The 25,301-nt window shown below is 40.6% G+C and overlaps 1 protein-coding gene across 5 annotated transcripts in view; it reads left to right on the top strand.

Annotated features, from left to right (window-relative positions):
- The window catches only part of SMAP2 (small ArfGAP2), a 49,788-nt gene extending 25,905 nt beyond the window's left edge, over positions 1 to 23,883 (top strand). For all 5 annotated transcript variants that reach the window (XM_016959861.3, XM_063782182.1, XM_054681799.2 and 2 more), the window contains 9 exons: positions 7,283 to 7,416; positions 9,197 to 9,282; positions 10,301 to 10,379; positions 13,569 to 13,655; positions 14,712 to 14,793; positions 15,825 to 15,934; positions 16,728 to 16,893; positions 17,332 to 17,648; positions 22,533 to 23,883. In XM_016959861.3, the coding sequence (XP_016815350.1) occupies positions 7,283 to 7,416; positions 9,197 to 9,282; positions 10,301 to 10,379; positions 13,569 to 13,655; positions 14,712 to 14,793; positions 15,825 to 15,934; positions 16,728 to 16,893; positions 17,332 to 17,648; positions 22,533 to 22,658 (1,187 nt within the window). In that variant the 3' untranslated portion in view covers positions 22,659 to 23,883. The remainder of the gene's footprint in view (positions 1 to 7,282; positions 7,417 to 9,196; positions 9,283 to 10,300; positions 10,380 to 13,568; positions 13,656 to 14,711; positions 14,794 to 15,824; positions 15,935 to 16,727; positions 16,894 to 17,331; positions 17,649 to 22,532) is intronic.
- The last annotated feature ends 1,418 nt before the right edge of the window (positions 23,884 to 25,301 follow it).

Raw genomic sequence — 25,301 nt, 5'->3', positions numbered from 1 at the left:
TTTTTCTTTTCTTTTCTTTCTTTCTTTTTTTTTTTTCCTGACTCTTAACACCACTCAATGACCCATCTTTACAAAAATAAAAAATTCAGCTGAGCGTGGTGGTTCATGCATCTAGTCCCAGCTACTTGGGAGACTGAGGTGGGAGGATTGCCTGAGCCTGACAGCCCAAGGCTGCTGTGAGCTATGATCGCACTACTGCATTCCAGCCTGGGTGAGAGAGTAAGACCCTGTCTCAAAAAAAAAAAAAAAAAAAAAAGAAAAGAAAAGAAAGAGTGAAAAAAAGAGTAAAGGGTAAATGAAAGTTCATAACCTTTAAAAAAAAGTCCTTATCTTTTAGAGATATATGCTGAAGTATATACAGATGAAATGGTATGATATTTAGGATTTGCTTCAGAATAATCCAAGGTTGGAGTTGAGGGGCAGTGGGTGGGAGTATAGCTGAAACAAAATTGGCTAGGAGTTGATAATTGCTGAAGCTCATGGTTAATTATGCTTTGCTTTCGTTTGTTTGAAATTTTCTGTAAGGTAAAAACCAAAAGAAAGGGTAGAAGAGACGTTACAGTCGGGTTTAGACTGGGGAGCCAAGGAAAGACTTCTTTGAGGAAGAAACATTTCAGCTGAGACCCTTGTGATGTATAGGAGTTGGCCAGGCTGCAAGTGGCATTTGGCAGTTAGGGAAAGAGTTTTTTTAGGCAGCAGGAGCAGCATGTACAAAGGCCAGCAAGCCCTGAGGAAGGAACATGTTGGTCCCTTGAGGAAATGAAAGAAGGCTGCTATCATGGGAATTGAGAGGCTGCGGAAGGAGGCATGGGCTAGACCTTTAAGACCTTGGAAACTATGTTAAGGATTTTGTTATTTAATCCAATAGTAATAGAAGAATTTTAAGCAGCACAATGTGGCTTTGCTTCTTTAAGAGCTCAAGTTGGCTGTTTGGTGGAGAATGGTTTTGGTTTGGGCTCAAGGGAGAAGAGAATGTAAAAGTGGAGAGAGAGCTATTAGGAGGTTATTGCAGTGGTCCAAAAGAGTCTGATGGCTTTAGATTACAGAAATAGTGATACAGATGGAGAGAAGAGATAATGATTTGACAGATATTTTTGTCTTGGTGATGTGGGGGCTGAAGGAGAGAGGTTTCATGATGCATAATTTTCTGACTGACGCAATGGAATGGATGGAGGTGTAGTTGACTAAGATGAAGAAAAAAGGAAGAGATTTTGTAGCAAGAGATTGAGAGCTTAGTTTGGAATATGCTATTCAGAAAATGTGCACCAATTTACATATTTACCTTTGTGTATGAGACTACATGGAAGGTTTATATTTAGAGGTGTGATCTGTACAGATTTGTGTTTTAGAAAGATTATTCTGGTGGGATTCTGGAGACTAATTGCTTGTTAGTCTGTGAGCTTTTTGAATTGAGGAATCTCATCCTTATTTTCTCTGCCTTTGTATCCCCAGTACTTAGCAGGCAAATTGCTTGGCACATAGGTGCACAATAAATAATGTTAAGAGAACCAATGCTGGTTGGGCGCGGTGGCTCACACCTGTAATCCCAGCACTCTGGGAGGCCGAGAAGGGGGGATCACTAGGTCAGGAGATCGAGACCATCCTGGCTACCACGGTGAAACCCCGTCTCTACTAAAAATACAAAAACAAAATTAGCCGGGCGTGATCGCGGGCGCCTGTAGTCTCAGCTACTCGGGAGGCTGAGGCAGGAGAATGGCGTGAACCCGGGAGGCGGAACTTGCAGTGAGCCGAGATCGCGCCACTGCACTCCAGCCTGGGTGACAGAGCGAGACTCCGTCTCAAAACAAACAAACACACACAAAAAAGAACGAATGCTTATAGGTGAGACATGAGGTCTAGGTAGAAATGGATAGATTCTGGAAAAGTTTCCAAGATAGATTCCACAGGATTTGGATGGAAGATGGGAAAGTTCTCTCCCTTCGCGTAGCCTGCCCGTTGAACTTTTTGAGAGGTCCGTTATGCCAGCAGGTCTAAATATAGGTAGCCATCAATTTATCAATGTTTTTTCCTCCTCAATATTTATTTGTTTGGAACTCCATAGTTTAGAACTCAGTGATGTAATTATTATAATATTAGTAGTAGCTTGAAGTCCTCCATCACGCTATTTCCCCTTTTCTGTCTGCTGAGTTGTCAATCCCAGAGCCCCTCTAATCCTGGCAGCTTTGGTGGTGGGGGAAGTTTCAGCAGCAAGAGGAATTTGCAGCAGTAGTTACTCGGTATGTAGAAGCTGTCCAGATGTTGAATATAAGTTGGATATTACATATATGCTTTTCATTTTACAAATGGAGACATAAGCCCTAGAGAAACTTGTCAAAATACATGCAACAGGTCCATGTAAACCCAGATTTTTCCGATACTGAACTGGTACTTAGGACAGTTGATTTCTTGACTGATCAACCAAATCCATCTCCATCTACTTTTTTCATTTTCCCTGATCCCTTATTGCAGAGTGATTCTGTGTTAGTTTTAGTATTGCTTGATGCTGCCCGTGCCTGCTCTTAGGCTCCTGTTGAATATGTGCACTTATGTGTGACCTTGTTCTTGTGTTGTGCCGATCAGTACCAGTTTACATCACTTGTCTATCCTCTTTGCTTTCAAAATTGTTTGGCATATTGCCTCTCAGCATCTCTTTTCATTTTAAATTTCAAAATGGTATCTTTTATATTTTTTTCCTTGATTGCCATGACCAATGTGTATTAAACAATTGGTTTATCTCTTTTTATTGATACATAATAGATGTACATGTTTTCAGGGTACAAGTGATATTTTGATACATTCACATAATGTGTAATAATCAAATCATGATAATGCTATATCCATCACCTTAGACATTTATCTTTCCTTTATGCTGGGAATATTTGAATTATTCTCTTCTACCTATTTTGAGATATATGGTAGATTATTATTTACTATAGTCACTGTACTGATTTATTGAACACTAGATCTTATTTCTTCTAACTGTATTTTTGTATTTTTGTTTTTTTTTGAGACAGGGTCTCGCTGTCATCTAGGCTGGAGTGCAGTGGTGTGATCTCGGCTCATTGCAACCTCTGACTCCTGGATTCAAGCAATTCTCCTGCCTCAGCCTCCCCAGTAGCTGGGATTACAGGCGCGTGCCACCATGCCTGGCTAATTTTTTGTATTTTTAGTAGAGATGGGGTTTCACCGTGTTGGCCAGGCTGACTAACTGTATTTTTGTACCCATTAATCAACCTCATTTCTTCCTCCATCCGCCTACCCTTCCTGGCTTCTAGAACACCGATTTACTCTCTCTTCATGAGATCCACTATTTTTTAACTCACTAACATTTGCAGCAACATGGATGGAATTGGAGGTCATTATGTTAAGTGAAACAATTGGTTTCACTTGCATTTTTGCAAGTTTACCAGATTAAAGTAGGCTGGCCTTATAGCAGCAATACCAGGTACTGTGGAATCCAAGTACCCACCACTTAGGTTGACAGCCTTGGGCCTTCTTTCTTTGCCTGTGTAATGGGGGCATATGCAAGCAAAAGGGCAGGGTGGGGGTGTGTAGCAGAGAAAGGGAACAGGTGAGGGTTTAAAAAGTGCATTTTCAAGAAATATTTTAAGAGAAATAAAGGAAGCTGCTTAAATTTTCATGTTTTCTAGAAGACTTTGAAATTGGGTCTAGGGTAAATTTCTTCTCTCTGTATTCAGTTCACTTTGGTTCTGATATTTTAGGACCAGAACTCATATTCCTTTTTAAAAAGAAGCACTCTGGCTGAGCGTGGTGGCTCACGCCTGTAATCCCAGGCCTTTGAGAGGCCAAGGCGGGTAGATCACCAGAGGTCTGGAGTTTGAGATCAGCCTGGCCAACATGGCGAAACCCCGTCTCTACTAAAATACAAAAATTAGTGGGGCGTGGTAGCACGCGCCTATAGTCCCAGCTACTTGGGAAGCTGAGGCAGGAGAGTTGCTTGCACCTAGGAGGCGGAGGTTGCAGTGAGCCAAAATCACGCCGCTGCACTCCAGCCTGGGCGACAGAGCGAGACTCTGTCTCAAAAAAATAAAATAAAAAGAAGCACTCCGTGGTGTTGCATAGAGTGTTGGTATATATTACATATATGAATGAGTTAACTGGCCCTTATCAGGAAGATGGATGGGAAGTGGGTTCTGGAAACCTCATTCTATACCACATCCTTATATATAGTCCTCAGTTATTATTGTCCCTCTGTGTTCTAGGCACTGTGAGGTGAATGCTATTGTACACGTTTTATAGATGAGGAAACTAAGGCTCAGGAAATTTAAGTATCTCTCAGAAGGTCACACAGGTAATCACTGAAGGAGCTGCGCTCAAACCTAAGTCCTACAACTGGCAGAGCGTGGTTGCTCCCACCTGTAATCCCAGTGCAGTGCTTTGGGAGGCTGAGGCGAGAGGATTCCTTGAAGCCAGGAGTTCACAACCAGCCTAAGCAACATAGGGAGACCTTGTCTTTAAAAAAATTAAAAAATTAGCTGGGCATGGTGGTGCATGCCTGTAGTCCCAGCTACATGGGAGGCTGAGGTGGGAGAATCGCTTGAGGCCAGGAGTTTGAGGTTACAGTGAACCATGATCTTGCCTCTGCATTCCAGCCTGGGCAACAGAGTGAGAGACCCTGTCTGTAAAAAATAAAATGAAATAAAAGTAACTACACCATTTCCCCATGTTTTCAGCCATATAAGTAACATATTTGTCTCTTTTATTTTTCTTTTCTCTAATTTCAGAATATTTTATGGAACATGTAGTTATTCACTAATAAATCTAGTGGCTCAAAGCTAAAAGAGACTGAGTATCTGGGATATAACTATCACTATATTCACTGGGAAAAGGTTTCACAAGGGATGTCAGGTAGGGATTTGGCGGGGAGAAGAGGCTGTTCTTTGGCTTTTCATGAAAATACAGTTGCCTGTATTTCTGTACTGAGGCCTTGTCAGTGGCTTCAGAGTCATCCCAAGGCTCCAAGTCTTAGCCTTGCATTCCTCAGAAGCAAAAAGACTTTAAGTACGCTGGAGTGGGAGCTGCGACAGTGGCTTAGATGATTGGGAATTGCCTTTTCCCATCTTAAGGCCAGGAAGCAAACAGTGTAACATTTCACAGCTGACTTTTAATTTTTAATGAATGTGTTTGGCTTCTGACTTTGTTAGCAAACAAATACATCTTAACTTGTCTTATGAGTTCTAGACTCTGGAATCTAGAGCAAAGGAAAAATGCTTTAAGAAACATGAAATATTAACTTGGTGCCATTTTAAATCTTATATAACTTAGATCTTATTGGAGTTCCTTTATGAAAACTGTAACCTAAAATGGATATACAGCATGTTAAGAAACCCCATTTACATCAGTTTAGGGTTTTCATTTTGTGTTTGACGTGACACTCTCCCACCTGAAACAAGTGTGCGAATCGTTTTTGTGTTTATTAGATACATGGCGGACCAACTATGTAAATCCATCTAGGAATGTGAAGGGACTAAATATCTTTTTAGAAGGTAAATCAGAGCTTGTGACAGCAATAAGGTATTGGGATAAAATTTCAGGCGGAGAGCACCACCTGGTGGTAATAAGGAGAATGTGAGCCTTCTGTTGCAGTATTTGCCATAGTAAATAAGTGATATATTTGTAAAAAAATTACATTCTTATTTGTAATAATCATGAATTCAAATTTCTAAAACTAATTTTCTGCCGCACAATTCTAGCATTCCTTCATTAAAACTGCTGTCAAAACCTTCAGGCTGGCCAGGCACAGTGGCTCACACCTGTAATCCCAGCACTTCGGGAGGCCAAAGTGGGAGAATTGTTTGAGGACAGGAGTTCAAGACCAGCCTGGGCAACATAGTGAGACCTAGTCTCTACAGTAAATAAAAATATTAGCCAGGCAGGGTGGCACACGCCTATAGTCCCAGCTACTCCAGAGGCTGAGGCAGGAGGATCGCTTGAGCCCAGGAAGACGAGGCTGCAGTGAGCTATGATCGTGCCACAGCACTCCCTGTCTGGGTGACAGCGAGACTGCCTCTAAAAATAAAAATTAAAAAATTAAAAACCTGCTAGCTAACCAAATAATTGTCTGTGTCCTAAAGAACTGAAGTCTTGTGCTCGTTGTCGTTCCAAGCGTAGGCCCTGTTTATCTCTGTAGAAAATCAGCGTCTTTTCACCTCTTTATTGCATCCTCTAATTTTTATATCACACTTATTTTATGTGGTAAATTTCTGCCAAGTGGGATAATGGAGAAGGAAGTATTTCTGATTTTTAGTAAGTTTTTGGCAGGTTTCATATAAGTCATTTTTTTTTTCCTGGGTAAAAATTATGAAGAGGAGTATGATAATTTTTCAGAGTGATTATTAGGATGAGTAACGCTGGCAGGGGATGGGAGATTCTGTAACAGTTTTGAATTAAAATTCATATTTGAGATTTCTTTTTTGTTGCTATAAGCATCTTTATTATTTGGCAATCTTGAAACAAGATACTTCAGTAGTTGAGTAAAGTAGGAACATCAGCCTAAGGGGAAAGGATCCTATTAAGTTAATGCGAATGCATATTTTATAGGCCTGGGGTTGGGGGGAAGATAAACACAGTTTCAGTTACAGGTTGAGCCATGGACAAGCATGCCATATCTATCTTTTTTCCTGGTAGGAAAACCGAATACAGGCCACCACTAAAAAGTGGTGAATACAGGCCCATCACCACTAAAACGTCTCTTGGGAGAGGACTGTTTATGTAAGGTGCTCGGCCAAATAGAATATGACATGGCTTTGCACTCCTGGGATTTTTCTTAATATAAGTAACAGTCTTATAACATCTGCGTTTCCACACTCACATTAGCAGACACTGTAAAAAAAATTGTACCATGCACAAATGCCCACGTATTATATAATTCTTTTTATATTAAATGCCCAGAATTGGCAATCCATAGAGATAAAAAGTAGATTCATAGTTGCCAGGGGCTGGGAGGAAGAGCTGGGAGAAAATGGGTAGTGCCTGCTAATGGGTTTGTGATTTCTTTTGGACTAATGAAAATGTTCTGGAATTAGATAGTAGTAATCATTGCACAACTATGTGAATATACTAAAAACCACTGTATTGTACACTTAAATTTAAACTAAAGAAAAGCTGACACATGGAGGAATGAGCAGAGTCAATAAACAGGTGGTTATGGTAAAAATTCTTTCACTTATGTTCTAGCAGAAATGTCTGATAATCTAATATTGAAGTTTAGGCCTTGAATGTTGTAATTTGTACTTTATTGCCCTGTTCCTGACTTTCACAGGGCCGCGATGGGCCTCTTGGAACATTGGTGTGTTCATCTGCATTCGATGTGCTGGAATCCACAGGAATCTGGGGGTGCACATATCCAGGGTAAAGTCAGTTAACCTCGACCAGTGGACTCAAGAACAGATTCAGGTACTTAGCCCAAGAGTGAGTCAGCTGCTTCCATATATCTATGTAAAAGGAATTCCAGATGAATTTCAGTCAAACCTGGCACAAAGGTGAAGATAAAGGAAAATTTAGTTGTTAAACACTTAACATCAAATTCTTGTACCCTAATAGAAATTTTTATTCTTTCTATTTAAGATACAAGTTATTCTACCTCTATTTTACCTCCTTAAAAACAGAAATAGTCTATGGTCTAGGATTCCATGGGTCCACCAAAGTATTAAGAGGGATCTTTGGGTGATTTTCTAAGACTCTTAGCATTTGCAGGTCTAAAATTTATAGTTTCAAATATTCACTTTTGGTCGGGCACGGTGGCTCATGCCTGTAATCCCAGCACTTCGTAAGACCGAGGTGGGTGGATCGCTTGAGTCTAGGAGTTCAAGACCAGCCTGGGCAACAGAGTGAGACACCTGTCTCTACAAAATAAAGAATTAAAAAATTAGCTGGGCCTGGTGGTACGTACCTGTAATCCCAGCAGTTTGGGGAGCTGAGGTGGGAGGATTGCTTGAGCCCAGAAGTTGAAGCTGCAGTTAGTCATGATCATGCCATTGCACTCTAGCCGGAGCAATAGAGTGAGACCCTGTCTCAAAAAAATAAATAAATAAAAATTCACTTTTTAAAAAAACCTCCAAATCACAGACTTATGGAAAAATTTTATTGCTAAAATGCATACATGAATCTTTTTTTTTAGACAGAGAAAATATTTTAATGGTACATAATATTAAAATGTATCCATTTTTGTAAACTCATCATTTCTGATATTTTTAGACACAAACGTGGAATTAGATAACATTTAAAATTTCAAAAATTTTAAATAAATTTAAACATAATTAACCTTAAAAGTATATTAAACAAGACAACGTATATATTATATTTATTGTTATCATCTTTAAAAAGCTGTAACAGCTGGAATGCATACATGAATCTTGCATGCTGTTAGCTTGGTGGGCTTGGAGTGAGACTCCTAAGTTAATGAGTCTGGCTGGCCTAAAAGCTGTACCTTGATATAGCTTCATTATTTTTTATTCTCTTCCTACACTGAAACACTTTAATTTCAATTTTTTTCTTTCTTGGGAGTAAAAGGGAAGCCCCCCGCCCCCCAAATCCAGTTGCTAAAATTGGTAATGGAAATCAGAGGTTACGCTTAACCAGAAAATGACTTTAGAAATTGCTTTAGATTGTATTTATAGATGTATTAAAGGTCTAAAAAGGTGAGTTACATTTTTCAGTTACACTTTACTCTGTTTTATGAAGGAAATTATATGCCGTGGAGATATTCGGGAATTTGGAGATTTAAAAAGCTCTTGGGATTTATCCCTCACAAGTGTTAAGGAGTCTACTTAAAAGCCTAATGGGAAACACATTTATTGGAATTGATTAATAGTATAAACTCAGAATGATAACACTGATCATTGCCTGCCAAGTAGACATTTTAATTGGTAGCTGTGTATCTAAGAGTTTCAAATGAGATCTTGATTTATTACTGAATTAAATGTATCTTGGTACACAAATATTTCAGTAAAAGGAACCTATGGAGTAGGGGAAAGACAGCTTGGGGCAAATGATTGGGAAATCCTAGTAAGGTAGAGGGAATCATGAATTGGAAATCAGAATACACAAGTTTAAATGTTGGTTCTGACACTCTCTAGGTTGGTTCTTCAATTGTACAGTAGTGGAATTGGGTGAGAAGTTTTTCAGTTCTTTCTTGATCTGACGTTCCATGTTTCTACATTCTCTTTGGTCACAGTGCATGCAAGAGATGGGAAATGGAAAGGCAAACCGACTTTATGAAGCCTATCTTCCTGAGACCTTTCGGCGACCTCAGATAGACCCGTATCTTTTCTGGAGCAACTTAGAAGGCTGAGTGGTATTTTGATGCTTGGGGAGAGTCAGACAAGACTCCAGTCCTGTAATGTGACTGGGTCATCTCTATGTGGATTAGTCAGTGTCCTTGCTTGTCCTCTGTCCTGCAATCAAGGTGCACAAAAAGCACATGTATTTGTGAATGTTGGAATTGTCATACGGTGTCACTTGAAGAAGACTCACTCTGGAATTAAGACTGCAGTGATTTCACTGTGAATTCTTCCATAAAGTTACATCTCCACTAGTTTATTTTGGATCTCTGAAACTATTGTTTGATTAAAAAGAGCAGTTCATTGTGCTCTGTTAACCCTGGCAGTCAGCAAAATTGCCATTCATTTTTATCATCTTTTTATGTCTTGGGTGAAAGAATTAACTGTTGTTTACCAGTTTGTCAATAACCAATAACTTTCTTCCACCATCTGTTCAACAGAGCATAGCACCTAGGACACAAAACCAAATCCCTTAAAGGCAGTGCTTCTCAAAATGTAGTTTGTAGATCATCTTGTTAAGGTTCTTTTTTTTTTAATGGGTTCAGGTGGAATCTGTTAAATGCAGATTTGGGGCCTTGCAGAAGACCCACTGGTCAGAATTTGGCAGTGGGGCACAAGAGTTTATGTTTTTAAGGGGTACTTACGTGCCTTTGTTTGAGGCCTATTGACCTAAGTGCTTTAAAATAGACATTTGACTGCTTTACCTATATTCTAGAACAGCCACAGACAGCCTCTAATGTCAGTTTGAAGATTAATTCCACTTGCTGCTATCATCACGCTGAAGGGAAAGCATAGGAAGTAATGATTCCCTGCTTTAACTGTGAAGGAGGCATTTTAAGGTTTTGGTCAGAGAAATTGCATATGAAGAGGCAGGAGCCATGTGGGGAAACCAGGCAAGAGGGAAGGAGGAGAACAATGCTCCGTGGAACACAATTGACCTTTTATCTTCTTGCTGTTTGAGAGGCTTGTTGGATTCATCCTTAATAAGCTTTTTGCAGAGCTGTTGAAGGATTTATTCGAGACAAATATGAGAAGAAGAAATACATGGACCGAAGTCTGGACATCAATGCCTTTAGGGTTGGTTATACATCTTTCAAGTTTTGTCCATAATAAGTAATGTGCTTATTAAATCAGGCCAGAGAACACGTTGAAGAACTGCTACCAAAACACTCCAAAACCATCTTTTAAAAAATGCAAAAGTAGACCAGGTGTGGTGGCTCATCCCCTAATCCCATCACTTTGGGAGGCTGAGGTGGGAGGATCACTTGAACCTAGAAGTTTAAGACCAGCCTGGGCAACAAAGAAAGACCCCCATCTCTACAAAAAATTTAAAAATTAGCCAGGCATGGTGGTATACATGCCTGTAATAACCAGCTACTTGGGAGGCTGAGGTGGGAGGATTACGTGAGCCAGGGAGGTTGAGGCTGCAGTGAGCTGTGATTGCACCACTTCATTCCAGTCTAGGCAACGGAGTTTGACCCTGTCTCAATATAAATTTTTAAGCAAAAGTAAAAAGTGCCAGTTACTGAGTCAAGACCATGAGGCAGAAACAAACTTCTGCCTATCAGTGAATTCTTGCCTTAATCTGTAGTTAGAAGGTGTTAGTGATGATTCCCAGTTTTGAATTATTTCTTGGGATGGACATGTTGCATATACTAGATCAAATAAAACAGTATATGTGTATATGTACTACAGATATATCTATCTACATAGATATATACACACATATATACTTTTTTCCTGTAAATGAAATCAACAAAAGTAGGTGTAATTAAATCACCAGAGTTTCCTTCAGTTTGACCAATGTATATTTCCAGCATTACCTGCTGATAACCAGTGTGTTGGACTGATTGCCAATGGGACCCTTGTTTCTGAGAAGGGTTTCAGAGGGAGACTGACTACCAGTTGCCAAGGACACATTCCATGCTAGGCATGTTTAGAATCTGCAATACAGTATATGATAACTAGGACAAATATAACACACAGGGGGACAGACAGCATGGTTTCTGAAAGAGGAAAATATGCCTAACTAATGACAGCTAATGGAGAACCAATAGATATGACTATTTAGACCTTTAAATAACCTTTGACAAGATTCTACAGAAAATTCTCTTAGGAATAATTGGCTATTTATCTAGTCACAGAAGTATTGAGAGTAAGGGATTCTCCACCTCCAGTGCAGGTCCTACGTATCTATCATCTATTCTAGTTATGTAATAATGATATAATAGCCAGTGAAATCACTGTTTGCACTGAGCTCCAAGCCCTTCTGGGTAATTAAAAGTTAAGCTAATTGGAATCCACTTCAGGCTGATCTTATGAAGCTGTGTGAAAGGGGCATTAACTGGTAGGTGAATTTCAACACAGGCAAGTAAGTGTAAGGTAATACATATAGTTAGGTAAAAATGATTCCTTCTCAACTGTGTATGAAGGACTCTTACCTTGCAGTTATCCAGAAAAGGGACTTGTCAGTATCATATCTGTGCCAAGAAAGAACCCAGTGTGCAGCTACAGCTTGCAATGGCATCATCAAAAACAGTTTAGAACCCAAGCATACACATTTCGTTTTATTTGTAGAAAACTGTGGTCTGTCTGCCCAGCTCTGTTCATTGTACCTAAAGATATGAACTCAGATGAGGTCAGAAAAGGGTATCTGAGATAATTCAGATGACGAAGGAGTAGAGTTGCTATTTGTACACAGCTATTGTGGAAACAGCAGCTCTGCCCTCAGGGTATTCATGATTTCGTTGCTGGTATACTGTACCCATGAAAGCAAGCCCAGTTACCGGATGTTTTTCTTAGGAAGGAAATAACCTCCCATTTACCAAAAAGCTATTTCAGAATTTGTTATTTAATGTACTTAGATTTTTTTCATATTTTGTGAAGATTTTTATGCCAATAATTAGTATTTGCTAAGTGAAGACGTTTAATATCAAATGAAAAGAAACTGGCTTTGTTAAAAACTATTCTTTTTATAATGGACAGATAAAACATTTTTAACTTAAATGAAATGTCTGTGTTAAAGACATACACTTTGTATGAAAAAAACAGCTGCATGTATTGATTATAAAATTATTTTAGAGAAAATGAAAATTAAAGTGAAATATCCATACATACTCTCACTATCTTTGCTAATAATTATCTTCTTGGTGTGTTCCCCTTTTTCTCTAAATAGTTTCTTTTTGGAGGCATAATTATAATACAGTTATGTAGACTTCTCGTGCCTTCATTCCACTTAACATATATTTCTGTGTTGCTTATATAGTGTTTATAATTTTTAATTGTTGCATCATCTTTCAGTGAGTAGCTAAATCACTGAAAGTAATAATTTATTTTACCATTTCCCTTCTGTGGCATAAATGTTATTTAAGTTTTTTTTAGCATAAATAATTCTGGGGTGAACTTGGTGCATTTAACCTTTTTCATATTTTGGACTATTTTCGTAAGATACATTACAAGATATGGTATCATCTAGGTCAAAGGATTTCAACATTTGTCTCTTCCTAGTTTTGCCAATATACTTTCCAGAATTTGTACCATTTTACTCTCTCTTCTCAGCATTGTATAAGAGTACTGGTTTCACTTCATCCCTCCCACCATTATAGAAAGATCTTTCTCCCTGCATAAAGTGCATTTTAAATTGCATTTTTCATCACTGGCAAGACCAAACATGTTTTTCATATGTATGCTATACTCTGTATTCTTAAGGTTACTTTGTGGTTTTGTTTTACATTTAGATGTTTATTTGATTTTAAAACTTAATTTTTGTTCTTCTAATCTGTAAACTTGAAATTAAGGTTTATTTTCTGACTGTTAAAAAAATGGATATTGAGAGGACCTATGATTGAATTTATGATATCACAAAGGACATAAGCTGAGTAAGATGAACTTATTCACTAGTATACCGACATGAGGGGAGACCTCTCAAAGCATGGGCAAATTAAATTTGGGGCACAGATGGGCAGCATACTGGTAAAATGTTTGAGCGTCTGTACATAGCCTCGACTGCAAATGTCAACAGTCATGAGTGGGTTAGGAGGGCGGGCGCCTAAGGTGTTTGGAAGACGCCTCGTACAGCATTGAGGCTAATGTGGAAGAGGTCAACTCTCATGCTCCACACCAAGACACCGCCCCCCAAGCTTGTCAGACACTTACGTCAGAATCAATAGGGATTGGAGGTGTCCTTTTCGGACACTTGGAATTATGATTTATCCAACTATTAGTCACCTTGGGCCCTGTGTTCTTTGTCTTGTTAAATCATTATAGAAAGAAAAAGATGACAAGTGGAAAAGAGGGAGCGAACCAGTTCCAGAAAAAAAATTGGAACCTGTTGTTTTTGAGAAGGTGAAAATGGTAAGTTGGGAAGTATTTGCACTGTATGGACAGCCTCAGGTATGTGTATATTTGTGAAAGGGAAAGTAGGAGGTCTCGTGGTGAGTACCATTGCACCATCACAGCTGGGGCTAAAGGGTTCTGCATCTGGATTGGACTGCCTGCTATCATTTCTGCTCTCTCATTACCAGTTGCTGCCTAAATCTGCTCTGTAAGGGCTTCTCTTTGGGGCCAGGTGAGAACTCAGGAAATGCATCTGTTCCATCTAAGCAAGAGGCACATTCCAAGCCAGAATGCCAAGGCTGAGGGACACCATCTGAGCAGATGCTATTTCCACATTAGTCCTTCTCTTGTTAGACCTTCTGTATCCCATTTTCTGATTTCAGTGAAGAACAGTCCAGAAGTGAGGCCATATTAGTCCATTTTAAATGATCCCTTCTTATGTTCTTGCTTTGTCATGTTGAAACAGACACCCTTCTTTTTCCACAGGACATATTGTGGCTGTAGTAGTAGAATCTCTAACATAAAAACTTGGAATCTTGGGAGAGAGGACTTTACTTACTATTGCTTAAGGAAGAGTCTTTTATCATCGTTCTGAAACACATTGTCTGTGGACACAATCACTAGTGATACTGGCAGAGTGAATTAGGTAATCTTTAAACCAACCTCCCTTTTGGTGTTAAAGTAAAAGGTTTTCTAACCACTGGGAGATTTGTTGGCTCTTGGCTCTTGTACCATCAGATACCTACCTTTATTCTTGGCTTTTCCTGGGACCAAAAACTGCTGCTTCTGTTGGATCCCCTGTTCTGTGGTTGTCTTGGTTTCAGAAAGATCTGTCTCTTTAGGAGGCCAGACAATCACAGGCGATATCTTTGTTTTTCACTTTAGGTTTGGTTTATGCACTTCTGCCTCCTGACTTGATTCTTTCACCTAATACTTCCTGAGTTTTGTTTCTTTGGTAACTCTCTTTGAATAACAGCAGCCCTACCCACAAGAATACCGTGGCTTTACAGTGGAGATGGGAAAAGAGTTCAAAACCACCTGCTTATTTCTTTCTATAACATATTTTCACCTTAGCCACAGAAAAAAGAAGACCCACAGCTACCTCGGAAAAGCTCCCCGAAATCCACAGCGCCTGTCATGGATTTGTTGGGCCTTGGTAAGAGTTGGACTTTTCAGCTTCCATGTTCTTACAAATTTTGATAAATTCTCAGTGACCCTGGAAGATAGGTAGAGATGGGGTTCTCCAGTTTTGTCTTCATTGCTAAGACTGTTATCTCACATTCTTCCTGATCTGTTTTACATCTGAGTAGTTGCTCTAAGGAAGTGTTTACTGTGACACTTTTCAGAGCGACAGTGTGGTGTAGTGGTTAAGAGCATGGCCTTTGGAGCCAGTGTCGCTCTGTGTTACTTACTGTCTGTGTGACCATGGGTAGTTTACTTAACCTCTGAATGTTGCTTTCCTAATCCGTGCAGTGAGAATGAGTCTCTACTTCAAAGGTGTTGTTGGAAGGATTAAATGAGATAATGCCTCTAAAGCTCTTAGCCCCATGCCTGGCACATACTGAGCCCTCCATAAATGTTAGCAGTTTTGCTAAACAGCACCTTTGAGCCTCATGTCAATTCCCTGTACTCCACTCCCTGCCCCCATTCCTTTCATTTTTCAGATGCAGCCTGTTTCTGAGATGGCCTGTGGTCATTTTTCTCCAAACCTTTGAAATCCTGAACTAGTGATTCTGCCCTTTCAGAAAGAAAGCCCGTTGTCTGCCTTTCACAGCACTGATGGTTGCACTTTGTTTCCATCCGCTTCTGCTGATTGAGGTTATTGGCTACTTAGGCTTCTAATTTCTGTACCTTTCCTTGCTCTCTGAAAATGAACCCTCCTCCATACCTTGCCCTTCAAATAGCCAGAAGGGAGCCAGCCAGCCCCCAACTGTGGTGCTGAAATACCCTTCAGGCCTGGGCGTCTGCTGCCCTGTGCCTGATGGCTGGGCTACAGGCTTCCCCAGAGCACTCTGGGAATGTGGGGTGAAGCCTCTTTTGAGAAGCCCCGTCCATGCTAGATGGTTCCAGAAGTCTAGATTTCTAGGTCCATGAGCTTATGGGCCACCTTTTCTTTTTGTCTAGAATAGAAGGAAGGCATGGGCTTAATAAGCAGTGCTGCATCTTAACTTCGATCTCTCTTTCTAGATGCTCCTGTGGCCTGCTCCATTGCAAATAGTAAGACCAGCAATACCCTAGAGAAGGATTTAGATCTGTTGGCCTCTGTTCCATCCCCTTCTTCTTCGGGTTCCAGAAAGGTGAGTCTTGTGGGCTCCTCGGGATTAAAGAACATTCTGAAATGGGTGATTTTGATATCTTAATCATGGAACCACATCATGCTTCCTTGGTGGAGTTGGACTTTGGTTTTCTTGATTCTTCATTCTTCCCTTAACATTGTGTCATTTCTGTCACAGTCTAAGATTGCTGTTCATGCCATTTTTTCTCCTGCTCAAAAAGGGTGGGCCATTTGAGTTGCCTCTCTGGAAAGTGTGTGATACTGTGAAGGCTGATACTTGAGGCTAGCTCCTCGGCCTGAGTTACTGCCAGAAAATTGTAGGTAGGAAAGACTTGAAACCTTTAATGGCTACCATTCGTGAAACGCCTGCTATGTCTCAGGCACAGTGTGAGGTGGTTTTTGTATATCATTTTGTATATTTCATTAATAATTTCACTCCTTCACCACAAACCTGCAAAGTGGAAATTTTACAGATGTGGAGACATTAGTTCGTAAAAGTTATGTGACTAGCCTGTGGTTATACTAGTAAATGGCTACACTGAGGTCTAAACTCAGTTCCCTCTGCTGCATCATTTGTGGGTTGTTTCGTTTGTTTGTTCCTACCAAATCACATGTTTTGGTGAAAGGAAAGAATTGTAACAGAGCTTAATTATCAGGTGTGTTCAGATAGTTGAATGTAAAAATGTTAGGAAGCTATTAACTTGAGCCATGAATTCTTATTGCAGATGTTAGGAGCAGCAGAGAGGGAAGGGAGACCCTTAAAGAGACCCCCATGAGAACCATTTCAATTCTCCCCCTGCCCTCTTTGCCCTAAGGTTGTAGGTTCCATGCCAACTGCAGGGAGTGCCGGCTCTGTTCCTGAAAACCTGAACCTGTTTCCGGAGCCAGGGAGCAAATCAGAAGAAATAGGCAAGAAACAGCTCTCTAAAGACTCCATTCTTTCACTGTATGGATCCCAGACGCCTCAAATGCCTACTCAAGGTAGATTTCATGGGTGTCATGGCCATGTGCCAGATAGAGACATGAGGGCTTCCATGCAGGAATTATTTATTGTGACAGAGGACAGTTGCTTTGGGGGCCAGGATGTCATACACCAAACAAATCTGAACATGACCAACGTATCAGCAGATGGAAATTAATGTAACTCAGAGTCATACTTCTGTGGAGTCTGGGGTCACAATTCGGTGAAGTCTAGCTCAAGGTCTGGATCTGGACCCTAAAGGGAAAATGGCTCGGTCAGCAGCCCATTGGTAAGCTATAGCAGGCCTCGTAGGGACTCTAACTACTTTGCTGTGTAAAGAGCATTGTGAGTAGAGTAATCCTGAGAAATTACAGCTGGAAAGGGGTAGCCAGGGAGAGTTCGGGCTGACTTTATGTTTTTCCCTCTTTAACCGACCTGTATGTGTGTTTTCTTGGCAGCAATGTTCATGGCTCCTGCTCAGATGGCATATCCCACAGCCTACCCCAGCTTCCCCGGGGTTACACCTCCTAACAGCATAATGGGGAGCATGATGCCTCCACCAGTCGGCATGGTTGCTCAGCCAGGAGCTTCTGGGATGGTTGCCCCCATGGCCATGCCTGCAGGCTATATGGGTGGCATGCAGGCATCAATGATGGGTGTGCCGAATGGAATGATGACCACCCAGCAGGCTGGCTACATGGCAGGCATGGCAGCTATGCCCCAGACTGTGTATGGGGTCCAGCCAGCTCAGCAGCTGCAGTGGAACCTTACTCAGGTAAGCTACCCCATTTTACTTGCAGCAAGAGTTTTGAGCCTTCCTCAAGTTTTTCTCAGTTTGTACCTCTCCACTATCCTTTGAATCCTTTCCATGTAGATGAGATAATGCAAGAGACATTGTTAGGTTTGCCTTTTTTTTTTTTTTTTTTTTCCTAGAAGGTCTGTCTAAAGTCAGACTTTCTGAGGAGTTCTGGGCTCCTGTAGAATAAGCCCAACTGCCTAAATCTGAATCTCTCCACACATTCTCAAAAGCAAAAACAAACACACAAAGAAACCCTGTACAAACAATGAATGCAGATATTCTCACAACAATCTCATTTGGTAGACAGAATACTGCAAGGTTCAAATGGCATGGCAATGGGCATGTAAACACCAAATCCAGCGGAGCCAGCATCACAGAGGAGACTGTAAAAAGAGAAGATGGAGCAGGGGCCTAGCAATAATACCACAGATAAAGTAACCCCCCAGAAGGAGAAGGACCTACCCTCATCAAAGATGTACTGAGAACAGGTCTGAGATGTGGTAGATTAGAACTCTGTTTACTTGGAGGATCAAAAATAAGAGACTTCAGATATATAGGAATATAGGTAGCAACCTTGGGAAAGCATTGCTTCTCGGGGAGATGGGCATGGCCTAAAAGGAGGAGGTACCCTTTAGGGGACTGGTGGTGAAGGGAAAGAAAGACACGAGAAATGGGAATGAGAATCACAAAATCAAATATACACCTTCTTCCCTCTTCCAAAATAACCACTTCACTAATAAAAGATGGTGCTCTTAATCTAAGAAATTTAGTAAGCCTCCCCAAACCTTCACACCTATTATTGCTGATTGAGAAAAAAATAAGACCTTACAAAATGAACCAAACATGGCAGCTGACATTTGTACACAGCTACTACAAGAAGAAAATAGAAAATGAAAATCAAAACATTTCACGTAATGAATATTCTCCCTCAAACAACAGTCATGAAGCAGAAGAAAATTGTTACACAATCTACCAACCTGAATTAAATGTCCTTAAACATTTGCAGATAAGACAAAACACCTTAAATCAGAAATTCAAAAACTTAAAGCCAAAATGGATAAAAAACTGCATGCTGTGAAATGAAAGTTTACTAAACTCAGAAAAGAAATGGAAGAAAAAGCCAAAATTTTCATGTAAAGACTCAATTACAAGTTAGCTAAAGAACAGTAGATTGAGCTGAAAATATATTTGGCATTGAGGAAAGGCATGAAACAGCTAAGAGAATGAAAACTAAATATAGAAAGGAGTAAAAAGAATCAGATGGAAATTAATATGGAAGTTAGGCAAAGAAAACTTACATATATTTGGAGATGCCCAAAGAAATAAAGACAAAATAAATAAAATATGGGACAGTATTAATGTGTTTAACACCAGAAAACATTCTAGAAATAAAAGACTTGGATATAATATGGAAAGAGCCCACTGTGTATCTGGGAAAATTGACCCAGAACAGTCAACTTTAAAACATATTCCAGCAAATCTACAGACTTTAAAGAACATTCAAAATGTTTAGGGGTCCAACCTTTTCCATACCTCCTACCCACAAAAATCTGTGACTTAGAACAAACAAAAAATACCCAGGTTGACATCAGACTTCCTAGTAACAAAATACAAAAAGAACAACAAGGAGAGTAGTATTTTAAAGACATTCAAGTGTATGCAAGACACAACAAGCATTTTACAACCAAGCCAGCCAAGCTATCCTTCAGGTATCAAGGCTGTAAAAAATAAATATGCAAGAACTCAGAGAATATCACACTTACAAGACTTTCCTGGGGAATCTAACAGAAGATAAGCTTCATCCACCTAAGAGATGACTGGGGTCATTTTCATTTTTGGCAAAAGAACTGATGGTGAGAATTGAATGTTTAATTGAGAATCTAAGACTAAAACAAAGGTGGTGACAAGCGTTGCAGAATATACATTATATTCTGACAAACAAATACAACTGAAAATAATGGAAGGAGGAGGGAGAAAAGTTGAATAATAAATATTGTATGGGAAATAAGTAGAAATCGAAGGATGTAATAAGCTGACAAACCAAATCACGGAAGCTTGAATAAGGAAAAAGGAGACCAAGGACATTGCTAAAAAGTATTACTATAAAGGTAATCACTAGAACAAACACGTGAAATGTTCTGAATACCAAGATAATTTTCTTCCTTTCTTTTTTTTTTTTTGAGACAGAGTCTCACTCTGTCACCCAGGCTGGAGTGCAGTGGCACAATCTTGGCTCACTGCAACCTCCGCCTCCTGGGTTCAAGTGATTCTCCTGTGTCAGCCTCCCGAGTAGCTGGGATTACAGGCACCCACCACCACACCCGGTTAATTTTTTTGGTATTTTTTAGTAGAGACGGGGTTTCACCATGTTGGCCAGGCTAGTCTCAAACTCCTGACCTCAGGTGATCCACCCGCCTTGGCCTCCCAAAGTGCTGGGATTACAGGCATGAGCCACTGCGCCCAGCTGAGAATTTTTAAAAACAGACTACAAAGTGCAGCAAATACAATAAACACAGTAAAAATCTAATATGATGGAATTGAGACCAAACATACCAGTCATATCAGTAGGCAACTCTTCTATCAAAAGAAAATGATGTTCAAATTGGCTCACAAAGCAACACTAGTTTTGCACTAGGTACAAAGAAATACAAAGTGATTTAATATGAAAACCAAGAGACAGGCAAAGGAACCCCAGAGAGGTGGTATGGTGCATGTGTACTGCACATGTGCATGTATAGCTATCTTTATCAGGGTTATACTTATTTATAAGAAGTACTTTTGTGTTTTTGTTTCTCTGTGGTCCAGAATAACTTATGTAGCTCTGGTCTTTGAAGGTTTTGTGGAATTCCCATGTGAAGTTTGTGGGCACTATTGCTTTTTTTGTAGCAAATCTTTGATACTTTTCTCTGTTTCTTCTATGGAAGTCAATTTTGGAAAACTATATTTACCTAGATTTTCCATTTCGCCAAGGTTTTCAAATTTATCAAAAGTTATGCCTAGCAGTCTCGTTAATTTTTTTCAAAGAACCAGGATTTCGATTTATTGGTGCTACATTTTTCTGTTTTCTACCTCAATTTCCATAGGCTTTCTATGGGTTTACTTTGTTATTTTCTAGCTTTCATAGTGGAGATTTTAATTCACTTATTTTCATTGTTTCGTTTTTATTTATATAAGTAATGGAATGCTATAAGTCTGATGGGAATATGTCAGAGGGACGCATGAGCCGACTTCCAGTGGCTCTGACTGGCCAAATGTGAGACAATGTGAACATCAAAAAGAGTAACAACAGTAATGGATTATGACACACTGAGTGGAAAAAACAAAACAAAACCATGAGTCCACGGTGATATTTTTTAAAAACCAGGTGTGGAATGGAGGGAGGAAAAGCCTTCTTTACAGAAGAATGACAGTAATTGTAAAAAGAGCAAAGGATTGACACATTTGCAAAGAAATGCCCTTCAGATTATTTATTAATTATAATGAAAGAAATATAGCCACTACCTCAGCCAAGTGATCAAACATAAAATTACTGACAGAGGAACAAAGTAATGTCATATGCTTCCTGATATTTTGTACTAAGAAAGACATGTGTCACCTCCATAGAATCTTGCCAAAAATATTGAACCTGGATCCAATTATGAGAAAACATGAGATGAATCCAAATTGAGGGGTATGCTACAAAATAACTGTCCTGGGTTCTTAAAAATGTCCGTGTCAGGAAGAAATGGAAGGAAGTGTTAGGGAAACTGTTCTAGATTAAAGGAGACTACAGAGATCTGAAAATGAAATGCCATGTACATTAGAATATGGTGTTAATGTTGAAATTCTTGAGCGTGTTCATTGTTTTGTGGTTCTGTTAAAGTGTTCATTCTTATGAGGTGCCTCCTGACTTAGGAATGAAATGTCGTGATAGCTGCAGCTTTTTTTTTTTTTTTTTAATCTGCAACTTTTGATACTCATCAAAAAAATGTAAGTTTTTTTATAGGGAGGAGAGAAAATATGGCAAATGTTAACAGTTGGTGAATTTAAGGAAGAAGATACATGGGTTTTATTGTACTATTGTTTCAACTTTTATGTCAGTTTGAAATTTACTTTAAAAGTTGGTACAAGAAAATAATAGTTTCTCCTAAAGAAAAATAACTTATATAGAAAATGTACTAGGCTTAGGAAATTCAAGGCATTTTTCTCCATAAAGTATTTTTCTGTTCACTGCTAGGGGCCAGTCTTTCCATCAGATTCATGAAGGACCCCCGCCCCATCCTGCCCCAGGCCTTATTCCACTGACTGTTTTCTCCCAGCTCCTTCCCTTCTTATACACTGAAGACACATTAGTCTTCCCCCGCCCCCCCCCCCCCCACCGCCTTTGTTCATTCTGAACAGTCCAGTTCCTTTTTTTCCCCCTTCTGCAAACGAGCAAGCCTGCTCAAGCGCTTTCCCTGACACTGACAGTAATAGCTGTGCTGAAGATGAGGCGGGAGCACTGGGGAGGGGGCTTTCCTTTCAGCTTTTAGGATTGGCCAGGCAAGTTAACAATAGGCCCCTTCTATTTAGGAGGAGGGACTGGAAAGGAAAAAGAGAGGAACTCATGCTGATTTTCTGTCGACTAGATCCAGATGCCAGGATGCCTTCTTTCCCTCCCTGAGCTTTAGTCTCCGTCAGCATTGCACTCCCAAAAAGTCATTCACGTACGTGGCCTTGAAATGATCTGACTGCTAAGGTCCAGGGTTTACTGTCCATAACAGAGTTTCCCTTTGTCTCATTCTCCCCATCCTGGCAGAGAAAGGGACTCCCACCCTGCCTTTTGCACTAATTGGCGGAATGCCCACAGCCTGGTCTGAAAGTCTCCTCTCTCCCTTTCAGATGACCCAGCAGATGGCTGGGATGAACTTCTATGGAGCCAATGGCATGATGAACTATGGACAGTCAATGAGTGGCGGAAATGGACAGGCAGCAAATCAGACTCTCAGTCCTCAGATGTGGAAATAAAAACAAAACACCTGTATGGCTGCCATTCTCTTCAGCCCTCGCTCTCCCCTTTCCACAGCCTCCACCCCTGACCCCCATCCTCTTTTCCTACCTCTCTGTTTGGTTTAGAAATTGCTCAATAAGTCATTTGGGGTTTGGCATCCTGCCCAGCCACTTCCCAAACATGAAGACCTCTCTGTTGCTTTATGTTGTACATGCCCCATAGCCATCCCAACGTCCTCCCCAGTCCTCTCCTGGCACCAGCACCTTAGAAGTTGTTGGCAGAAGGCACTTAAACTGTGGGAGAAATGTGCACACCTTTGAGTCCCTTCCCTCAAGGTTAAAGCTCCTGTCAGACTCTCAGAAGGGTCTGTGGGTGTTGTGTATTAGGCAAACAGGGGAAAGCTTAGAGGTCCTTCTATATGTGTTAATAAGCTGTTTCTAAGTGTTTAAATTTGAAAAGCATCATGTTCTCATGATTTATGGGAATGAAGCAAGTACTGAAATCAAATTAAATACTCCCTGGGTCCTGGGTCAGTTTGACCCTAGCCCTGGGGTGAGGCAAGCCCCCTCCTATGAGGATGAGCAAAAATACTACTCTCTTCACCCTGAGTTGCTTTCTGGATCTGGGGCTTCAGGACTTTCTGCTTCAGTCAGCCTTTATTAGCACCAAAGACTTTATGAAGATCCCACACACAGACACACATCCCTTCCCGCCTCCCACCTGCCTTCAGTAGGATCTGGCTCCGTGGCTGGAGGACCAACCCCTATAGTGGGAATGCAGAGCTTAACGTGTACTGCTTGTGTGTGTGCGTGAGTGTGTGTGTGTGTATGAGTGTGTGTTCCGCCTCCCACCCTCTCCCCATCTGCTCTGGGTATTTTTATTTTTGTTTAGTTTTAGGTTTACAACAGAGAGGAATTAATTTATCAGCAGCCTAAAACTGTTGTGTTTTTCTTATGGTTTAAAAGACGCCATGTCATTGATAACTCCCTTTCTCCCTTCCCTTCTCCCGGTCTGCTGATCACTCTTTCATGCCTGTGTATCCAGGGTGCTCTGTTTCCCCACCGTTCCCAGGTGTACGAGGCAGAGGACCGGGACAGCTTTCCTCTCAGTCATTGTTCACCCCACTTGAAAATTCAGACAAGAAAACTTTGCTTAAAAGATTTCATGTGTGGGAACCACAGTTCCTGGCTGCCTTTCTCCTGTGTATGTGTAAATTCCTTAATAAATATTGCAGGGAAGGACTGTTTGCTTGGCCATTACTGTGCGTCACTCTTGGAGGAGGGTGCGTTACACTTAGGTTTTCTGTTTTCCAAAGGCAATTGTTTCACTTCCTGTATTTTAGAAAATTCTGTACTTCTCATACCCAAGGGTGAGGCCCAGGCTCCAGCAGTCAGAAAGGGGGCCTCTCTCCACTGGCGTCTAGAGCTGTGAGCTGAGAGAACTCTGGAGATCAGCACCTGCTAGAGTCACAGAACATCAGAGCGGCATGCTTTCCCCCCACAGGTGGAGAAACTGAGACACGGAGAAAGAACATGGTTGGCAAATGTCCACTAGAGAACCCTGGGCAGAGCCAGCAGTAGCCTCCAAGTGTCTGGATTTCCAGCCCCTTGTTCTTTCCCTATACCATGGCAATTAAGTAGTGAGTTGAAATTCCTCTCTGCCAAGAGAGCAGTAGCTTTGACTGGTAAAGGTAACTCACCCCTCTCTGAGCTATCAGAACTGGACCTTCCGTATCAGTGTCAGGAATTAGGACACTCAATCCTGGGGGCAGTACGAAATACAAAAGGCAGAAGACCATCTTTAGTGTGTTTCCTTCTCCCTTTGACTCCTTTTCTGCTCTCAACAAATGTGATTATTGGACCCTTCCTCCCTTCTTTCCTTTGAGTACACCCTTTGAGTCCTTAAAGATGTAAGTGGGAGGACAGCACAGTGACTAGGAAAGTTGGCTCTGGGTCAGGCTGCCAGTGTTCCTATCCCTTCCTACGCTGGGACCTGAGCAAATTACTGAACTCCTGTGTCCAGGTAAAATGGGGACAATGGTAATACTTAGGATAGTAAGAAGCAGTTCCTGTGGTATATTTAGCACACTACTGGGCACTTAGTAAGCACTCAGATATTAGCAGGTATTACGTGCCAGATCTGTGTTAGGCAGTAGCTCATTTGACAAACATTTAATAAGTGTCAGTAATGTGCCAAACACTGTTTTAGGCTCTAGAGACAAAGCAGTGAATAAAAACTCTCCAATCTCATAGGATAGTGTGGTAGGAGAAATGCATAATAAACAAATAGATTTAATTCAGACAGTATAAGACAAGGGGGGAGAGTGGGCACGGGGCCATTTGGATGGAGTGGTCAGGAGAAGGTTACATTTGGACTGAGACCTAAATAAGCAGCCAGTCCGTAGAGATCTGGAAAGAGTTGGAAATAGTTTAGGGGCATCAGTTTGGGAATCATGAGGGTACGGGTGTTATGTAAAGCCATGAGACCGGTTGAAGTCACTTGAGAAAATAGAAGAGAACTGAGTCTTGGAACCCATCAGCATTTAGAGTTTGGAAAGGATAAATAGATGAATCTGAGATAGTTTCTGCTTTTAAGAAGCTCGTGGTCTCATGGGGCAGCAAATTTATAATTTCTTTTTTCGTTTTGTTTTTGAGACAGGG

Source organism: Pan troglodytes, chromosome 1 (assembly GCF_028858775.2).
Source record: "Pan troglodytes isolate AG18354 chromosome 1, NHGRI_mPanTro3-v2.0_pri, whole genome shotgun sequence".
NCBI classification, from domain to species: Eukaryota; Metazoa; Chordata; class Mammalia; order Primates; family Hominidae; genus Pan; species Pan troglodytes.
This window is presented reverse-complemented; position numbering and strand designations above follow the sequence as displayed.